Source organism: Mirounga leonina, unplaced genomic scaffold (genome assembly GCF_011800145.1).
Source record: "Mirounga leonina isolate KUSES-001 unplaced genomic scaffold, KU_Mleo_1.0 Mir_224, whole genome shotgun sequence".
In the NCBI taxonomy this organism is placed as follows: Eukaryota; Metazoa; Chordata; class Mammalia; order Carnivora; family Phocidae; genus Mirounga; species Mirounga leonina.
The window spans coordinates 10,025,718-10,047,086 of record NW_023270615.1 but is presented as its reverse complement, the minus strand read 5'-3'; the positions used below and the strand labels follow the sequence as shown (position 1 = coordinate 10,047,086).

General features: G+C 43.0%; 1 protein-coding gene across 7 annotated transcripts in view; it reads left to right on the top strand.

Moving 5' to 3' along the window:
• Nucleotides 1-21,369, top strand: part of PIP5K1B (phosphatidylinositol-4-phosphate 5-kinase type 1 beta) — a 305,430-nt gene that overhangs the window by 160,373 nt on the left and 123,688 nt on the right. For all 7 annotated transcript variants that reach the window (XM_035029097.1, XM_035029096.1, XM_035029094.1 and 4 more), the window contains 2 exons: nt 6,405-6,535; nt 20,123-20,240. In XM_035029097.1, coding sequence (XP_034884988.1) covers nt 6,405-6,535; nt 20,123-20,240 — 249 coding nt within the window. The remainder of the gene's footprint in view (nt 1-6,404; nt 6,536-20,122; nt 20,241-21,369) is intronic.

Sequence of the window (21,369 nt, the reverse complement as noted above, 5' to 3'; positions counted from 1 at the left end):
CTGTAAGGTGAGCTTGCTCAAAGGATAGAGTGTGGATGTGTGTGTGTGTTTGTGTGTGGAGTGTGTGTCTGTGTGTGTCTTTGTGTTGGGGGTGGGGATCTCTTTTTATATCAGGAATAATGCCGTCAGACGGGCTTCCGGGTCAAGCTAAAGGGTTTGGGCTTAATCCTGCAGTGAGGACACCATGACCCCGAGGGTTTCAAGCAAGGTGGTGACACGAGGAGATCTGTTCTTCTGATAAAAATCACTGTGGCATCATCTGTGTTGGCTATAATCCCATAATTAGTTCATCAGAACACCTTGGAAGGGAAAATGCTGTGGACAAGAAATGTTTTCATACTTCTTTTTCAAGCCAGTGATATCAGATGGCCTATTAAGTGATCCGGTTTCATAGACAATGTACTGAAGAAAGCCGTTTCTTGTAACCAATGTCACCTCATTTAAATCTTACTGTTGTCGACACTGGGCAGGGTATGTGCTCTGGTAAGCGCTGTGAATTGTGCAAGACTGTTGAATCTCAGATCGGTACCTCTGAAACAAATAATGCAATATATGTTAAGAAAAAAAAAAAGAAGAAGGTAGCGGGAGGGGAAGAATGAAGCGGGGGAAATCGGAGGGGTGGATGAACCATGAGAGACGATGGACTCTGAGAAACAAACTGAGGGTTCTAGAGGGGAGGGGGGTGGGAGGATGGGTCAGCCTGGTGATGGGTATTGAGGAGGGCACGTTCTGCATGGAGCACTGGGTGTTGTGCACAATGAATCATGGAACACTTCATCTAAAACTAATGATGTAATGTATGGGGATTAACATAAGAATAAAAAAAAAATCTTACTGTTGTCAGGATCACTACTCCCCTGATGGTAGGTTCTGTAGATGTTTAGTTGTATTGTTACTGGCAGGATGAGTAGTTCATGGTGTCGGTACTTTCAGCTTTGGTCAGATCCGTCTCCAGCAGAAGAATTCAGGCACACACAGCTGTGTATGATGGAGCACTGAACCAGCGGCCTTGGAGACCATAGTATCATTCCTGGCTCCACCACGTACCAGCCAAGAGGTTTAGAGCCAGTTATTCTCCCAGAACCACAGTTTCTTTATCTGTAAAATTAGCTTTATTTTTTTAATGACTTTATTTATTTATTCAAGAGAGCAAGTTTGGGGGAAGGAGCAGAGGGAGAGGGACAAGCAGGATTCCCTCCCTAGTGCGGAGCCCAACACGGGACTCGATCTCAGGACCCTGAGACCATGAAATGAGACAAAACCAAGAGTCGGATGCTTAACCGACTGAGCCGCCAAGTGCCCCTGTATAAAATGGGCTTTATAAACCCTCCTTATACATAACAATTGGGAGGATCAAAATACAATCATTAAAAGATAGTGCTTTGAAAAATAGAACCTGGGGCGCCTGGATGGCTCAGTCGGTTAAACGGCTGCCCTCGGCTCAAGTCATGATCCCAGGGTCCTGGGATCGAGCCCCGCATCGGGCTCCCTGCTCAGCGGGAAGCCTGCTTCTCCCTCTCCCACTCCCCCTGCTTGTGTTCCCTCTCGCTGTGTCTCTCTCTGTCAAATTAATAAATAAAATCTTAAAAAAAAAATGAAAAATAGAACCTATGGCACAAACGCAAGCTGACCTTCATTTCTCCTTTTAGTATTACCCTCATCCCTGCACAAGTTTGCGTTAGGAAAGAGGAGCTATGAGACTAAGTGTCGATGGTTTGCTTTTGTGATGTTCTCTGGTTCTTTCTCTGAGTATGAAATGCTTGAGAGGTTTTTCTAGTATCCAGGCAACATGCTGCTGCCACTTAGGCCATGCAAAGTCCTGAATTAAAAATAGCCTGTTTCACTGTGTTCTGAAATCTAGAACTATATGTTTGGAAGGAGTCCGAGGTCCCTGTTGGAGTTGGAAGGGAAAAATGGTCATGTCCCAGCGCTGTTAGAAGCGATGCAAAGTCTTGCTGGGAAACCTGGAGAGGCTGGGTGTGTATGAAGCCATTCACCTGTTGCTGGCTCCCTGGTCTGTTGGTGGGTATCCTCAAGGAAGGAAGAAGGGCTTGTGGCTCACATTTGGCAGGGAAAGAACTTCTAGAAGAGCAACCACAGAAGGTTCTTCCTCAGCATCATGGTTTACTCATTGCTAAGCAGAGACACTCCGAGTAACATTTCAGTTTTAGAGTTTTAAAACACATCTTGTTTGGGCGCCTGGGTGGCTCAGATGGTTAAGCGTCTGCCTTCGGCTTAGGTCATGATCTCAGGGTCCTGGGATCGAGTCCCGCATCGGGCTCCCTGCTCCTTGGGAGCCTGCTTCTCCCTCTGCCTCTCTCTGTCTCTGTCTCTGTCTTTCATGAATAAATAAATAAAATCAAAAAAAAAACACACGTCTTGTTCAAGAGTGGCTGTGTTAGAAAATACGCCAACACCGCCCATCACCATGCCTCACGTCCCCTGGGAGGACTTCCGGAGATGGAACCTTTACTGCTGGTGACTGAAGAAACCACATGCTTGAATATGATCAGAATATGATCAGACATTTCCACGAAGTAGGCAAGATGCTTTTTAATTCTATGCAAATGCATCAGTGCTACAGCCTTTAATTTTACATGGAGATGGGGAGGAGGAGACCTCAAGGTGTGGTCCCTCCCTCAACAGCAAAATACCTCCTGATGTTTGTACCGCCCCACGTTACTAGTAGTGACCTTAACAAGTGACATTAACCAGTCTTTATACTGGTTTTCCAAGTGGTTTACAGCTTTTCCTAGGCTTACTCATGGCTGGGTCGCACTAGAAGCAAATAAAACATTTTATCCCTATTTTATCAAAAGGAATGGTCCCCACGGAGCTACTTCCTTTGCTGAGGTCAAACAGCCAGACTTTAACGGGACCTTCTGACTTGGATTCTAGGCTCGTTTTAGAAAAAAACAGATGTGCAAACAGGGTGGGCTTTGCAGCGAGAATCTGCCACGCGCTAGCAACGCGACTGGGGCGAGTCACTTAACCTTGTTGTGCTTTAAATCCCCACCTGGAAATGTGATTGTTGCTTGAAAGGGTCCTTGAAAGGATTATGAGTTGAGAGATTTTGAGGTTAGAGGCCATGGTGTAGTTGCTTATAACTTGGAATCTGGAGCCAGACTCCCCAGGTATGAGTCCCCAATCCCAGGTCTTCCCTAGCTGTGTGACCCAGTGTAAGTCACCAAACCTTCCTGAGTCAGTAAAATGGAGGTAGCAATTTATAGGGTCCCACTTTATAGGGTCCTTGTGAAGATAACAGAGTTCGAATAACCAAAAGCACTTACAACAGTGCCTGCCATTCAGTGAATGCTGTATAAGTATGTGCTATGATTACTCTAGTTTGTGATTGTGATGGTTATATATCAAGTGTCTGGCACAAAGAGTTGATCCAAAAAATATTAACTTGTATTACACTTTCCACAGTTTCTCCCATCAGAGCTCTTGAATTTTATGGAGCCTGAAAGGAAGGCAGTAGGATCACAAGTCTGTTTGGGGGTTTAACATAAACAGATGTCAGCGGGGCCCTTTCCAAAATCTTACTCCTTTGGGAACTCAAAATTTAATCTTATGCCATGGGAGGAAGATTTTTATGGTGCTCCTTAGAACAAGAGCAAATTCTTGAGCCTCACCCCAGACTCCCAGAATCAGAAAGCCTGGAAATGTAACCCATCCATCTGTTCTTGGTTTTGGCTTTGGTTTGCAATGCCCATTGACTTTTTTTTAAGACCATTGTTTTAGAGTAGCTGTAGGTTAACAGAAACATTGAGAAGGTACAGAGATTTTCCATGTGCTCCCTGCCCCCCACACATGCATGGCCTCCCCCTTGTCACCATCCCCCACCAGAGTGGTGCATTTGCTACAGTTGATGAACTTGCATTGACACATCATAGTCCCCCAAAGTCCATGGTTTCCAATATGTTTCACTCTTTTTTTTTTTTTAAGATTTTTATTTATTTGACAGAGAGAAAGACAGCCAGAGAGGGAACACAAGCAGGGGGAGTGGGCAGAGGGAGAAGCAGGCTTCCCGCCGAGCAAGGAGCCTGATGCGGGGCTCGATCCCAGGACCCTGGGATCATGACCTGAGCCGAAGGCAGATGCTTAATGACTGAGCCACCCAGGTGCCTCCCATTATGGTTTACTCTTGATTTTGGGTGTTCTGTGGGTTTAGACAAATGTATAATGACGTGTATCCATCATTACAGTGTCATACAGAGTATTTCCCTGCCCGAAAACGCTCTGTGCACCCCCTTTTTTCCCCCAGCCCCTGGCAAGCCCTCCCCCAGCCCCTGGCAGCCAGGGCTTTTTTTACTGTCTCCGTGGTTTTGCCTTCAGTCTGTTTTAACAAGTATCCCAGAGATTCTCATGCTTTCTCAAGTTTGAAAATACCAGATATAGACTCCTACTACTTTGACCACCTTCTGTTGCCTGGGGTCGGGGAGGAGGGTAGTCAACAGAAAATTGGGTGCTCCATCTGTAGGAGAGGTGTTCCAGCCCAAGGAGTAGTAGATGACTGAAATAAGTAGAAATACAGATAGTTCCAGAAAGCAGTCAGGTGTGCGGATGGGGCGGGACAAGCACTTTGAGAGCACGTGACTCTGTTGATAGGTCTAGAACAGAATGCTTCGGGGTGCTGGGTCCTCTGGAAAGTGCTGATGTCACATCTTATGCCATACTGCTCTGAGTGATGGATAGGAGGAGGAACGCCTTTGGAATTTTTATGCGAGGTTAAAAGGAACAAAATCCATTTCAGCCTTCAGAAGTCCGAGCTCTTGGTACAAAAGGTCACTAATGGCAACTGGTAGCATTGCAGAGCTCTGAGAGGGAGAATTAAAATAGCAAACTTTTTGTTTTTGAACCACTAGTGGCACTGGGGGCTTGAGTGCTAAGTCTTTTGCCATCCTGCTGCCGCGGGATCTTAGGTAAAGAGCATGGGGATAAAGAAAAACAAGCCGTTCTTCTGCCTCCTGGAGGGAAGACGGTGGGGAGTTGTCCCCAGATGAGGGGTGATGGAATATTTGCAGTGGGGTGAGCAAGCCACCAGATGATGACTCCCTAGGGAGAGGGGTTGTGTCCATTTGTGTAGTGGAAGTGGCTGGTCAGTACTGATTGATCATGACCTCAAGTTTGGTCCTTGATCCTCAGATTTCCTTAAATATGGAGATAATCCATTCTAAAGGCTTCAAAACTGTCTCTATGCGTAAGACTCTCAGACCTTTTAAACCTGTTTGGATGCTGTTCCATGATCACAAACAAAGGACATGCAGAACCAAGCTAATGTTGTACAACCTTTCCACCCCACCCCCAAGACCAGGGACCTCTCCCACGGTGCAGTCATCCTCGCTCACCCAAGATTGAACCCCAAACAAACCACCTCTAGCATGGGGCTAGGTCCCCAATAATCATTTGTTGACTTTGCCTGAAATGACCACACTTTCACAACCATTATGAAGAATGCCTTCTAATTTTCCTAAATGGAGTTATTCTGCTATTTCTCCTATTATGTTGGTTAAAACTATGCACACACACACACTACACACATGTATGTATATGTATGTACACACGTATGTATGCACATTATTTCCTAATTTAATATTATGTGTATTTAATTATGGAATGATACTGGGAAAGTGGTAAATTGGAAATATTGGTATGCTGGTGCTATGTGCTACACAGATCAGTGTAGGCAATTTTGCTGATGGATCCATGGCAACACCAGTAAGCCATTCCCAAATTAAATTTTATTCACAGACTCAGATTACTTTTTGCTCTCTCATTTCTTGCGAAGATACCCTACTCTTCGTGACCCATAGGTGTGTTCTAGAGCTTCAGATTTTTAAAAAACGTGACTGTGGCATTTCTTTTGGTAGAAATTAAAATGTTATGTATTGAAAGTGTCCTACCAAATTTCTAAGTTCTTACTAAAAGGAAGGTGGAGATTTGGGAATGTAATTTGACCTTAGAAATATTTGTAGGGGGCGCCTGGGTGGCTCAGATGGTTAAGCGTCTGCTTTCGGCTCAGGTCATGATCCCAGGGTCCTGGGATCGAGTCCCGCATCGGCCTCCCTGCTCAGCAGGGAGCCTGCTTCTCCCTCTGCCTCTGCCTCTCTCTCTCTCTCTCTCTCTCTCTCCCTGTCTCTCATGAATAAATAAATAAAATCTAAAAAAAAAAAAAAGAAATATTTGTAGGAAACATTACCATAAAAATAATTTCATATCAAGAAGGGTCCTTAATATTCGGAATTAGACTCACCATCGAAAGGAGCATCCTGTCGTCTTTCCAAACCCAGCTTCACGTTGCTTAGGGACAAGAAAGAACATCTGACCTCAGTCTCCTATTTTTGCTGCTTGAACGAGACCTTGACCATGGAGGTTAACCTTGACCCTTGTTTTCTTTGCAGACTGCATCATCTGCTATCAAAGGTGCTATTCAACTGGGAATAGGATACACAGTGGGGAATCTCACTTCCAAGCCAGATAGAGATGTCCTCATGCAAGACTTTTATGTAGTGGAAAGCGTGTTCCTGCCGAGGTAAGAACATTTCCGTTTGTGAGGATGTCCGTGCTAAAGAACGTGCCTGGTGGCATCTTCACGTTGAAGACTTGCCTGCCAGCGTGTGCTTACGTGTCCACGCTGGGCCTTTAGGTGGCCCAGAAGCAGTGCCGATGATGGTTACTTTCTGCTGCCTCAGGTGGCTTGCGTTTTTCTATATGGAGAAGGGAAATAGGTTCTGTCCTGTGGGCCACTTGTAATTAGTTACGATAATGCCTGGAAGATCGCGTGAAGACAGACTCTGAGATTCAGCAGGAAAGAGTGCAGTAGTCACGGAGTAATGTCTGCATGGGTTCAGACAAAGAGGGCATTTTGGAAGTAGCAGCTGGTGCCAGGTCATTGCCTCTTCCCCCAATTTCAAAGACAGGTTGGGGGCCCACAGTTGAGCCTCCTATCAGAGCTCAGTCATGTAGCTAGCTCTTCCTTTGTGATGACTTTGACTTAGCTTTCCTCCAGAGAACTTACGAGAATCCTGCTATTTTGACACCATATTTGCAAAAACACCCCAGTTAACCATACATGTTACCTCCAGCTTTATTGTATTTTGGGGGAAGATCAATTCAATAAATAAATCTGAGGCACATGGTGGTGGTGGTTGAGCAACAGGGTGAATGCCTTCAATCCCACAGAACCGTATACTTACACATGGCTTAAATGGTAGCCCTACATTACGTATTCTTTACCAAAATAAATAAATTAAAAATTTTAAAGCCTAGCACTAAATATAGGAAGACACGTAATCATGATTAAATTGGAAATGTCACTGCTGCTGACAGGATTTTTCAAAGAAAATTGATCTAGCAAATGTAAATACAGATACTTGATTTGGGGGCTTAGGGCAATTATTTTGTCTTTGGGGCAATGAGGACTGACTTGTAAGGCACGTTGCTATTCTAAAACAAGTGTTTCTCTCCCAAATAAGCCCCTTTTGTTATCAGTTATTACTGGGCTTGGGTGAAAATGGCTGGGGTGAGCCTTGGACCGTCGGGATCTGCATTGCATTTTTTTTTTTAAGTCTTCAGGGAAATGATACTTGCGTATATCTCCATGTCCAGGTGTCAACTGTCTGGAAATCAAACCGGTAGGTGATGAACCCAGGCAGCCTAGTTTTGGTTTAAATGCTCTTTGTTGAAAAACACAGAACTATCAGAACTTTTGAAGTTTGCTTCCCTAGGGTCCTTAGCAGCCCCCAGAACTAGTTTCCATACAGAAGATGGACAACCCGAGGCCTAAGATGTAATCCTGTTTACTCATGACACTGTTCATCTTTCTATAGTTGGAGATTGTCCTGTGTGGTTTTGTTTTTTTTAAGATTTTATTTATTTATTTGAGCGAGAGAGTGAGAGAGAGAGCATGAACAGAGGGAGGGGCAGAGGAAGAGGGAGAAGCAGGCTCCCCACTGAACAGGGAGCCCGACACGGGACTCGATCCCAGGACCCTGGGATCATGACCTGAGCCAAAGTCAGGTGCTTCACTGACTGAGCCACCCAGGTGCCCCTGTGTGTTTGTTTTTAACACTCTGTTTATCATTCCCAGAAAGTATGTATTAACTACATTTTTTCTCTAGAAAGTCAGGATGTCATGAGTTTATCTGAATCTTTTGGAATGATCTGTTTGGTTCATAATTGCTGTAAACGTGCTTGCGAGATGTTCTGGCTCTCATGGTCTTCTAGAACCTCCTCCCACACATTTCAACCAGATTTTTTTTTTTAATTTGGCTACGAAGAACAAGAGTAATGAAGGTCTTTTGTGGGAGGATAGCTGGTGGTGAGTTCAGGGAGCTGAGAGCAGTTACAGCTGCAGATGGGTGGATAAAGAAGAGCAAGGTGCTCCATCCCCACTGGTCTCTTCTACCCAGAGTGTCTGATCAACAGAGCCAACTATGGATGGGCCCCAGGGAAATCATGGCCCAAATGCGTAGTCCACAGACCTGCAGCATCAGCATCACCTGGAACTTGTTAAAAATGTATATTCTTGGGCTCCACCCCAGATCAACTGAATCAGGAACTTTGGGGGTGAGACTGAAAAATCTGTTGAACAATCCCTCCGGGTGATTCTAAGCACATAATTGAGAACCACTGAGCTCTAGCACATTACTTCCCATGTTACAGAGATAATCTTTCTAGTAGATACCAAATTTTGTTCTTGAAGTTATGACATGATTTTTGCAACTAATAAGACTCCAAATGATTTTTAAATTAATACCTAACATTTCAAAATTATATCCATTTGGCAACTAAATTAAACACGACACTATGAGATACCTTACAGCAAGGAGCATGTAAGTAGGTCTTCGTAGGCACATAGGCACTTTCTCGGTGCCATGAATCCTTTTGTTCAGGGATGATTTATTAAAAGTATACTGCATCTTTCTAATTAAGCCAACATGAGGTCTTTTTTTCACCTTTTTCTTCAGGAGTAGGAAAGCCAACGTTGTCCATGCCTAGAATTTGTGTCTTTTTTTTTTTTTTTAAGATTTTATTTATTTATTTGTGAGAGAGCACAAGTGGGGGTGGGGCGGGGGTAGAGGGAGAGGGAGAAGAGAAGCAGACTCCCCGCTGAGCAGGGAGCCCAACATGGGGCTCGATCCCAGGATCCCGAGATCATGACCCGAGCTGAAGGCAGACGCTCAATGACTGAGCCAGCCAGGCGCCCCTAGAATTTGTGTCTTTGACCTTCACTCTCTATGCCAGGATAGCAGCACCAGCCCCTGCCTGGCAGACAAGTCTCTGGGGGGAGGAAGACCTAGCTAGCTGACCCTCTTTAGAAGAACCCACTGTCACATTTTAAATATATCATTTTTTATATCTTATTTAAATTCAATTAATTACATGTAGTGTATTACTAGTTTCAGATGTCAGTGATTGATCAGTTGCATATAAGACCAGTGCTCATTCCATCACGTGCCCTCCTTAATGCCCATCACCCAGTTACCCCATCCCCACACCCACCTCCCCTCCAGCGACCCTCAGTTTGTTCCCTAGAGTTAAGAGTCTCTTGGGGTTTGTCTCCCTCTCTGATTGAAATATATCATTTTAAAGTATGTATCGCTTTTCAATGTCAATATGACATGAGGCATTTGATTCAGTCAAGAATTTCTTCTAGCAAATACTATATTGTTTGTTTAACGTATGTACTCTGGATGTATTTACATGAGCACAGAAGACACTGTCTTGAGTCTTGCCTCAGTTTCCTTATCTGGACTGTGTCTTCATTAGTTTAGCAAAGGGATTGGGCCAGCATTTCTCAGCGGAGTTGCTACTGGCTATTATGGATAAGACTGTTCTTTGTGCAAGACTGCACATTTCAGGATATTAGTCACCCCCAGGCCATGCCAGTAATAACCCCTTGTTACTCTCGCAATCAGAATGCTCCCACAAAGTGATGAGCAAATTCAATATCTTTCCATGGCGACAGTTTTATGGATATAGACACGTGTGAAAATTAACAGACTATACTTTTATCGTATGTCCATGACACCTCAATAAAGCTGCCAGGAAAAAAACCTATCTATATACACCATGGGTCAGTGTACTATAGCCCACGGGACTGGCAGCTTTATTTCCTGCCCTACCCACCCATACTTCTCCACCTGCCTGGAGACAGGAGTAGGGGGGAGGTGGGCAGGACTGTCCCCGGTTGTGAGCAGCTGAGCGGTCTGAAAGGTCTAATGATTCTAAAATGCGAAGAGTCTATCTGGGTCATAGAGAAAACTAATTGCTTAGGGCGCCTTGACATGTTCTAATTCACTACCATTGTGAAGCTGCAGGATCTGTTTCCCTTAGCAACGAAATGCATTGTGTTACTTATTTATTTAAAAGTGGCTCGGCGTCATTTTTAGATATTATGTATTTATTCTCCAGATGATTTCATTTTGGAGGTGGAAAAGCCTCTGGACTTGAGATTTGAAGGATGGTATAAAATCCCTTTCAACAATCTGGTTCTTCCAAATTCCAAAGATTTGGAATCTTTGGAATCCAAAGATTTTTCCAGTCTTCCAAAATCAAAGTAGATGAGTAAGAGGACGGTGACCGTATCTTCATCTTTTGACCCCAGATTCCCTGCTGCACTCAGAAACTCAAAGTTGTCTATATGTTTTCATGTGTAAATGAGATGAGGAAAAAAGAGGATGTTTTATGTTTTGCCTTGTAAACACAAACCTGAGGTGGCAAAAGGAGGCAAAATTTATGAGTACCAACTATGAACCACCGATAGTTTTGATAGAATATTTATGTAACATATAGTATTAAATTATTGTTTTTACCTTTCACCTTTCCTGAAAAAATCCATTTGCCTAGAAGTAGCTAAGGCCCTGAGGCAGTAAGTGGCTTGACCCAAAGCTATACAACCAGTAAATGGTCGAGGCAGGATTTGAATTCAGGGACGGCTTGCTCTAGAGTTTTGGTTTTTCCTTACACTGTGGTAGTAAAGCACAGTAACAGGATTTCTGCTTTTTTGAATCAGAAAAGGACCCAGCTTTTACCTCAGAGTTATCAACGTAAAGCTGTCTCTCCAGCCCCTTGACAAGCAGCGTTAATATTTTCCTCTGCTCCCCTTCAGAAGACACCATCACTGCCTTCCCTGCAGGGGAGAATATGGCTCGAAAGCTGGCAGTAAAAATTTATATATCTTTCCACATTCAAGAATAATCATCTACCTAAAGAATTTATAAAAGTCTTCTGCATCTTATCTCTTCACATATGAAATAGAGTTCAGTTGGCTGTAAGAATCATCACAGAACACAGATTGTCCGCAGGTTTGATGTCTGCACTTTTGGGGATTTATATGAGTGGCCAAAGGATACCCTCATTGGGCAGAGAATTAAACAAAACTACTGTAAGGGTGAGACAGTTTTCTAAATGGCAAGCAAACATATTGGTCAACGGTTCATATGAGCGTTGCCAGATTTCCGTGCTGAATGTTATTTATGGTTTTGATAGATTAGCCACATATAGCTGCATTTCAAGGACTGCTGACATAAACTCGTCCAAAACCTATCTATATACACCATGGGTCAGTGTACTATAGCCCACGGGACCAATCTGCCTGCCTGCCCCTTTTTGTTAATAAAGTTTTATTAGAACACAGCCATATCCACTCATTTACATACCGTCTGTGGCCGCTTTCTCACCACAACAGTAGAACTCTAAGTAGTTGCAGCAGAGACTGAAAGGATTGCCAACCCCGGTCAGTACAGGCATTCTGTACCACGTCTTACGGAGATGTGGACAACACACGAAGCTGCCAGAAAAGTCCTCCCTGCTCTGGGCGCCTGGGTGGCTCAGTCGTTGGGCGTCTGCCTTCGGCTCAGGTCATGATCCCAGGGTCCTGGGATCGAGCCCCGCGTCTGGCTCCCTGCTCAGCAGGAAGCCTGCTTCTCCCTCTCCCTCTCCCCCTGCTTGTGTTCCTGCTCTCGCTATCTCTCTCTGTCAAATAAATAAAATCTTTAAAAAAAAAGTCCTCCCTGCTCTAAAGAGAAGATGTAGCCTTTGCCGGACAAGCCAAATAGTGTGATGTCCCTTCAAGCCAAAACTCTTTAAATATTTGTTTAACATTTATGTAGTGGGGATGGGGAGAAACTGATTTCCTCTTAATAAAAGGTACATACCTCTTCCTTTAGTTCAAAATAAGAGGTTTCTTGCACGTACTGAGTATTACATAACATTTTAACTTATTTGAAATAGCCTTCCAAACACAATTTCCCTCGATGGGACCCACTGCTTGGGAGGTTTAGCATTTAAATAGCCAGTGATACCACGTGTTTCTGGTGACAGCCCACAGTGCATTATTTGGCTTTGAACTTTCAGCTGCTTTCAGCTACTGATTTTTTTTTATTTAATTTTATTTTATTATGTTATGTTAGTCACCATACATTCCCTCATTAGTTTTTGATGTAGTGTTCCATGATTCATTGTTTGCGCATAACACCCAGTGCTCCATGCAGTACGTGCCCTCTTTAATACCCATCACCAGGCTAACCCATCCCCCCACCCCCTATCCCCCTCCCCTCTAAAACCCTCAGTTTGTTTCTCAGAGTCCATAGTCTCTCATGGTTCTTCTCTCCCTCCGATTTCCCCCCCTTCATTTTTCCCTTCCTTCTAATGTCCTCCATGCTGTTCTTACGTTCCACAAATAAGTGAAACCATATGATAATTGACTTTCTCTGCTTGACTTACTGCACTCAGCTACTGATTTTTAAGGACTGGGCTGTCGGCTGGCTGGCCTCAAAAGATAGTGTGGTCTTGCATTGCACAAGGCAGCACACGTGTCTCTCTGCCGGAAGTGCTCGGCAGGAGGGTGACGGCCAGCAGGGACTGTGTCTTTGGCTTTGCTTTCCTTTGTTCTCCCATTGAAAGGCACTATCTAATTTGGCAAGAGAGCGGACCGATTGCTATTTCACTGGTTAAATCCAGAGTCATAAGGGACTCCACTTGCCTGAATTGGCAGAGGAAATGAGTAACACTGAAGTCTGCTTCTGCAGACCCTGACTTACAAAGGTCCAGTTTGAAGAGTAGGTGCCACCATTTTTTTGTTACTGGACTCTGGAGTCCCTTGTCCAACCATATTGCTGCTCAAATCCTGCTTGTCTCTCTAGCACCATCTGCACATGAAGACAGAGCACCCGTTACTTAGCCTGCTGTTTGTGGTCATGCTTGCAGAGATGATGAATTTCATGTTTCAGCTTGGCTGGGCTAAGGGATGCCTCATGGCTGATAAAACAGTATTTTTGAGGGTGTCTGTGCTGATTTCTCCAAAGGAAGTTTGCATTTGAATTAAGACCTGGACCCAAGATCACCTCACCAATTTGTTGGAGGCATCATCCCATCTGTTGAGGGCCTGTGTGGAACCCAAAGGTAGAGGGAGGGCAAATTGGCTCCCAGCTTGAACTGGACAGGGATCTACTCCTGCCCTCAGACATTAGCACTCCTAGCCTCTGGGCCTGCCAGCTCAGACCGGGACTTACACCATTGGCTGCCCTGGTTCTCAGACCTTTAAGCATGAGCTGGAACTAACTGCAAACTTTTCTGGGTCTCCAGCTTACAGAGGGCAGATTGCGGGACTTCTCACCCTCAATAATCACGTGAATGTGTCTTTCACCCAGGAGCTGCTGACTCGGTCCTTTTGCCCACAGACCCCAAACCCATTACTGACAGTTCCAGTTTGCCATCAGTGAATTCACCAAATACAAAAGGCTGCCTTGAAAACATCAAAGCTCTGGTTCTTCGCTTCAAAACTGGACCCCTTATGTGCCTTGGAGATGTTAAAATAGTCTCACCTTCCTACTTAGCACCAAACCTCTCCTCCCAGTGCCACCAAAAATGGCACTGGGTTATCAGGCTGTGAAACCACAAAGCTAAGGTGTTCACGGTACACACAAATGAGAATGCTCCCGTGGGTAATCAAGCTTTTCTAAGTAGAATTCTGCCCACCTGACCTTGCAGGGGGAGGTCCTGCTGGACAAGAGCTGGTGTATGTGGGCAGGGGGTACCCCGAAGCCTATGGCTGAATCCTAAAAAGGAAGACTGGCCTAGGAACGTCAAGTTTAAGTTAAGGCACACCTGTCCGCTTAGGACTTTTCGACTGGTCTGGTGTGAATCTAATCTCCTGATCTTGTTGGTTCCTGACCAGCTTTGGCCATTACCTTCTCCCTGGACTTTGATTTTTTATCTGCTAAAGGGCAAATGCCGGGTGGTGGCTAAATGCTTCCTGCACGCTTCAACAGTATGTAATTCTAAACATCCATTGTCATTAAGAAACACACAATTTTAAATTAAAGGGGCGCCTGGTGGCTCAGTCAGTTAAGCGTCTGCCTTCGGCTCGGGTCATGATCCTGGGGTCCTGGAATCAAGCCCCACATCGGGCTCTCTGCTCCAAGGGAAGCCTGTTCTCCCTCTCCCTCTGCCTGCTGCTCTCCCTGCTTGTGCTCTCTCTCTCTATCTCTCTGTCAAATAAATAAATAAATAAAATCTTGAAAAAAAAATTTAAATTTAAGATGAGCAGTGGCTTTGGCTTTAACAGCGGAACTCTCCTCAGAAGAGGTGAATATCAGAAGGTTAGAGACTGGTCTGTGATCGAACTGCTTTTTGGTGAAACAAGGGAAAAAAGAACAAGATAAAGTACTGTTGTTTATTCAGAGTTTTTCCTGCCTTTTATGGAGTTAACATACCCTTTCTTTTTATAATTTGGTAAGTACAGTACTTTAATTTGCATAATTGTTTAGGTTCTTACTTAACGAAATAAGGTTGAAAATCCCACACTGACCTCCAAATTTTTATTATTGAAATTTGACTAGCTTATGGGATCTGAACATGTAGAACCATGGGTCAAAACCTCACAGCTGGAATTTCCAAGACCTCGATTTTATGCCAAGACAGGAAAACTTTCTCCCCTCCCCCCACCCCACAAACACTACCTAAATGCACTGAAGGAGCATAATATAAATCTTACATTGTAAAGAGGTCATTTTTGCTGAGTAAGTGTAGGTGCTGGGCGCAGTCTCCAGATGGATACCACCCAGGCACAGGCGAGGACAGCCTGCAGGAGGCTCTGCTGGGACTCTTCACTGACCAGTGGACCCCTGTTCATTGCACCCATGTTTAACCACATTAGCTAAGCATTTCGTGCATGCGCCAAGGGTCTCTGTGCTGGATGTCTGTAGGCCAGCACCCATACCCACACCCAACAGGTCTGCCAGAGCATGACCTCTGAAAACCAGGGTTGGTGTCTCCTGGCTGAGCTGCCCTGTAACTATGGACAGACTCCAGTACCCATTGATCCACATTTCCTTTAGTAGAACTTCATTCATGTCCAGCTCGCATTTGCTATTCACTAGAGCACCTTAACACACAGAAGCAAACCTTTCTGCCAGGAAACTGAGCTTGCAGAGCTCTGGGGGGGTGGGGGGGTGGGGGGGTGGTATGTGTGTGGGAGGTTATAGCTTTTAACCCTATAACCCTTTCAAAAATATGTTGTGAATGGTAATACATAGAAGGGTTTATCCTCACACTGCTTTTCAAAGGAACACTGAGAAAAGTCCTTTCCATCCTTGTGCCTTTTTACCCGGTGTCCAACTCCAGTGATCACTGTTGCTAGTGGTCTGTTAACCTTTTAAGGATTTTTTTAGTTAAATACATGCACCGCCAATTTTTTTTTCCTTTTGTATATAAATGGTGGATGCCACACACAGTATTCGGCCTCTTGATTCTTTACTTAATTTATCCTAGAGATCTTCCATGTCACTGTGTAATAAATCTCCTCATTTTTTAATAGCTGAATAGTATTCCGGTGTGTGGCTGAACCATGATTAATCTGACCTACCTCTTCAGAAACAGATGAAGCTAGTTTGCTTCCAACCCTCTGTCCTTACAAACCGTGCTAGAATGAATAACCATGTACACATATGTTGTTTTATACATACGCTAGTTCGTGTGTGGGATAAATTACAGGCATGCATTTGCTGGGTCATAGAGTTCTATACATTTGTAATTTTGAAAGAGGTTGTGAAAATGTCCTCCATAAAAAAATAGCAACTTACTTTCCATTAATAATGTTTCAGGGTGCCAATTTCCTTTGAGCTTTATCAAAATTTTGGATTTTTGCCTATCTCCTAGGTAGTATAGTCTCGATGACACTTAATTTGCATTTGTTATATTATAAATGAGCTTGAACATCTTTTCATACATTTCACTTATTTATACCTCCATTTCTGTGAAGTGCCTGATCATATCTTTGGCTTTTTTTTTTTTTTTCCTAATTAACTTTTTGGTCTTTGACTTTGCTTGTTTATGGGAGCTCTTTATATTGGGAGATCAGCCCTTTGTGATATGAGTTGCAACTATTTCCCATTTTGTCATTTCTTTGATTTTTTTTTTTAACTACCTGGTCAGCTCATTCTACATTCATGTCTGGGTTGTTTGCCGTCATCATACAGCCTCAATCATCCAAACGTATTCAGGGCTCCCCAAATGCTAAGCGCACGGCCACTCACATTTCTGTTCACTGTGATGTTACCTTCCTAGAGGCTCTGTACCAGGGCTCAGGAAAGACAGCTTGTAAACGGCAGAGACAGGACTTGGACCCAGGCCTCCCTGGATCATAGCATCACCACCACCACCCTGGCTATTCAGTATAATTTAAGAGAATGCAAACTGGTCTTCTATTAATCAAAGGAAAGTAAAACTCATAAAATAAAATCTACTAGGAGAGAAACAAACGGAGAGTGGTGATATATTATGACCCACTACTTGGGAATGTTCCCCTCCATCCATGCAAATAGAGAGGTTCAAGATGGTGTAATGTCAGCAAATAATTATTAGTTAATATATGTTAATTATGCCATGAAGAAGTTTTTACTCTGTGTGATGCCCGTGTTGAGTGTAAAAAGTTCACCCACTTTCCATGTTCTCCATGTATGCAAATATAAGTTATTAACTGTCCCCCATAAGTAAGCCTGCCTCACAGTTGACCCTCACTGTTGACCCACTCTCTGTATCTCATGGTGGCCCAAAACTAGCTAGATTTTTTTTTTTCATTTTTAGTGATTTGGCAGATTTTTCCACCAGCTGTCAGAGTGGATACCTACAGAAGTAAATGTTCCCTTTCTCATCCCAGAGATGTTCTGTGTGTATGTGTGTGTGGGCACGTGTCTGTCTGCTCTCCAGGGAAATCTCACACTGTCCTTTTTACACCATGACTGAATGAACCACAGGGAGATGCAAATCCAAGGGAAGCTTGTAATTGATGGTGGGTTTTAGGGCAAGGTGAGCAGCCCATGAAGTTCAGAGTAACCACAAGTAAAAATAATAATAAATACTCTATCCTCAGTGATAGCGTCTTGGGCCCCCAACTACATAAGAATAAGCCATTTAAAGAAAAACTCCAGGGTCACCTGGGTGGCTCAGTCAGTTAAACATCTGACTCTTGGTTTTGGCTCAGGTCATGATCTCAGGGTCATGAGATTGAGCCCAGTGTTGGGCTCCATGCTTAGCGAGGAGTCTGCTTGAGACTCTCTCCCTCTGCCTCCCCTCCCAACCCCCACATGCGCTCACACTCTCTCCCTCAAATAAATAAATAAATCTTAAAAAAAAATTTTTTTCTCATCTAAAACTAATGATGTAATGTATGGGGATTAACATAAGAATAAAAAAATAAAAAAATTTTTTTTTCCTTTCTAAAGAAGAAAAGAAAAAGAAAAATTCCAAGGAAGTAATGAATGTTGAACATTGAAGGTAATGTAATGAGCTCTAGTGGAATTAGTTACTTTGATTGCATGAGCTAGAAAGGGGAGAAGAGAATGGAAGAAATAAGAAGTCGGCAGCACTCTTAGCCCACTGAAAGCAATCCACTTCAGAACCCAAGGCATCATGCTTACTTGGACTTGCTTGCAAGGGTGAGGAAGGATGTTGGAGGCCACTTTGAGCCTTTGTGATTTTACTCCTTATTTCTGCGTAGCCCACATTTTCAAGTGACTTGATGGCATATGAGTTCCAGAATTAATCCTCTTGACAATCCCGGAGGACCTGTACCTGAGTATGTGTCCCCTTATAAATCTCAGAGAAGGAAGAAATGTTCAGATGTAACGCCTGGGCAGCACATATGTATTATGAATATTCAGCTCTACCGGCTTTGGGAAATGGGAACTAGGCAAATGAGCAGGTGATTTGGAACCATTCCACACACTGAGCTGACACAGAGGTGACTGCTCCTGTCCTGGGAAGTCCTGGTTCCTGCGCCACTCCCCTAAAGGGCAAGCCTCACCTCTAAAGATAAGATGCATGATCTGCGGTTGGTCCCTCACAGCACAAGCCAACTTCTCGCGCTGGGAGTCCCCAGAAGAAGCCGTCATCTGTGACCCTGCAGGAGGAAGATCTAGCTGCAGTAGATATATTGAACAGATAATCTCCTAAGTAGTCCTCAAGGGTGATTTTTTTTTTATTATGGTGATTTTTAAAATAATTTTTAAATTCCAGTGTAATTAACATACAGTGTTATGTTGATTTCAAGTGTACAATATAGTGATTCAGTAATTCTATACATAACTCACTGCTCATCATGCTAAGTGTACCCTTCATCCCCATCACCTGTTTTCGCCATCCCCCCCACACTCCTCCCCGCCTGGTAACCATCTGTTTATTCTCTATAGTAAAGAGTCTGTTTCTTGGTTTGTCTTTTTTCTTTGTTTTGTTTCTTAAATTCCACATATAATACATCATATGGTATTTGTCTTTCTCTGACTTCATCACTTAGCATTATACTCTCTAGGTCTATTCATGTTGTTGCAAATGGCAGATTTCATTCTTTTTATGGCTGAGTATTATAGAGAAACTAGTGATTTTTTACCTTCCCTCTTGACTTTTGACCATAAGCTTCATGTAAGAGTCAAGTTTAGTGTTTTAGCATTATCTTGAAAATTCATCCTTTCTCTCAAAAAATACTTATTATCAATGATGTTACTGATACAAAAATTTGAGTGCCCTGAACAAACTTCAGTTGTAGTAGATTCCAAGTGTTTGTTGCATGCTGAAAGCCTTTTCATTTACACAGTGTTATTTGTATCCACAAAAATCAGACCCAGAGAAAGTTGCATAGAGCCTTGATGTCCACTTAGAATGTGGCGAAAAGCGATCTTGAACCTCTCTATAAAATTGTGTTCATCTATTGCATTGTTTTTACTTTTCACAGTGAAAACTTTTAGTACAGGTAGATTAGGTGGCTTGTCAGATGTCCCGTGAAATGTATTATAGTTGTAGTCAAAGAATAAAATGAATAATAAACATCAAAATTCAGGCTAGTGGATGCCTCTAAGGAAGAAGAGGATTTTATGATCAACAAAAAGTACAGAAGGCAATTCAGCTATATAGATAATATTTTATTTCTTAAGCAGCATTTTCGCTTCATGAGTATTCGCTGGTTTATTTCTTCATGCCTTTTATGTATCATAAATATTGCACAAAAATTTTCAGAGATGAACTCAGAAGAAGGAAAAAAATAATGATGTATCTGGGAATGGAAATATGGTTTTAAATCCCTAAAATATTTAAGGTCTCTTTTCCTATAAATATGGATGTAAGAAAGAGTTCGGATTCAGGACTCATCTCTTTCCAGTGTGGTGATTTTGTTAGTAACATATTTTTTAAAGTATTTCACTTACTCCTAGTTTAAAATGTGTATCCAATATTCATGGCCAAACAAAAAAAAAATGCATTTTTCAAATTGTTCCATGTACTAAGGCCTGGATCTTATACCTAAAGCAATTCGATTGTGGTTTCACTGGGGAAGATGGAAAAATCACAGGCGCAGGGGGATGATGAAGAGTTTTCACGCTAAAGACACACTGTGATTGGTAGGGAACGGCTGCTTGGCGTGGCCCCCACTGAGTTAGCATCTGGTTTTACCTGATGGCCATTGCCCTTTGTGACATGAGTTTAGAGGGACCCACAATCGGGGTATGTTTTTCTAGCAGGGAAACTGGCCCAGGACCAGTAGAGCTAGTATTTGAAGTCAAAATTGTCTTTGCTAATGCTTTTTCTCTCTCTCACCTTTTTTTTTTTTTTTTTTTAACTGCAGCGAAGGGAGCAATCTGACCCCAGCACATCATTACCCAGACTTCAGATTTAAGACCTATGCTCCACTAGCATTCCGATATTTCAGAGAACTTTTTGGTATCAAGCCTGATGATTACTTGGTAAGAACCTGTAATTTTCCTTCCTTCTCCAGAAACGTGTGATATAAACATTTGTCTCATAGCAACAGTGACAAGTGGCTTGTGTCTCTTGTTTTATAAAGCTCTGGAGCGTAGTCAAAGGTCCAAGTTTCATAATGATGATAAATTTAGCTTCAGGAAATGTGATTTGACTCTGCCGCATTTACTAATAGCTACAAAATCTGCTGTGGTAATTGATATTTAAATAATTGTAGGATTGGTTGCTACAGATATATTATAATTAGCTCTAAATACTCCTGTGAATTTTGCTGATTGGATTCTCTTTGAAAGCCTTCTTATTTTATTTGCCTGATTTATACCATTCGTCTCAAACCTGCCTTGGCCCGAAACCATTTTCACCTTGACCTACAACTTGAATACCATTTCAAAGATGCTAGGTAGTTTTGTTCTCAACATTTCTTGATGCAGGCTCTTTCTAAACGTGTTTTTATTTGGTACAAGGGCATATATTATCCTCAGGCTTGTCTTTTGGCACTCAGCAGGTATGAACACAACGGCCTTTTTGTGAGGTGGTCTGATGTGACCTCAGATGGTTACCTTATTCCTGTTCAGGGAGCCAGGAACTTCCTTTTTGTTTCAAGAGGAAAATGGTTTATTTCATAATTTGATCACTGTTAACACCCTGGGGCTCTTCAGAATTGGTTTTCAAGAAGCCGTAGGAAGGATGCCATCTAATATTTATTGTTCACCCCATTCTGAATGATCTTAGTAAGACTTGAGCCAGATCCTGGAATAAAGCTTTGCAGAGGAAGTATAGCAACATTTATCCCTTGGAACAAAGAGTATTTAAACTGCATTTTAGAATTCGGGTAAGATGTACTTGATAAAATTCAAAGCTGATTCTATTCCGCACATGCACGACCCTCTTTTTTTTTTTAAGTTTTTTTTAACTCCAGTTAACATACAGTGTTATATGAGTTTCAGATGTACAATATAGTGAATCAGTTTCAGACATTACCCGGTGCTCATCACAACAGGTGCACTCCTTAATCCCCATCATCTATTTCTCCAATCCCCCCACCCCCTGCCCTCTGGCACAACCCTCTTCTTTAGTTGGACCCTGAGAAAATCCTATGACTTCTGCCCTATG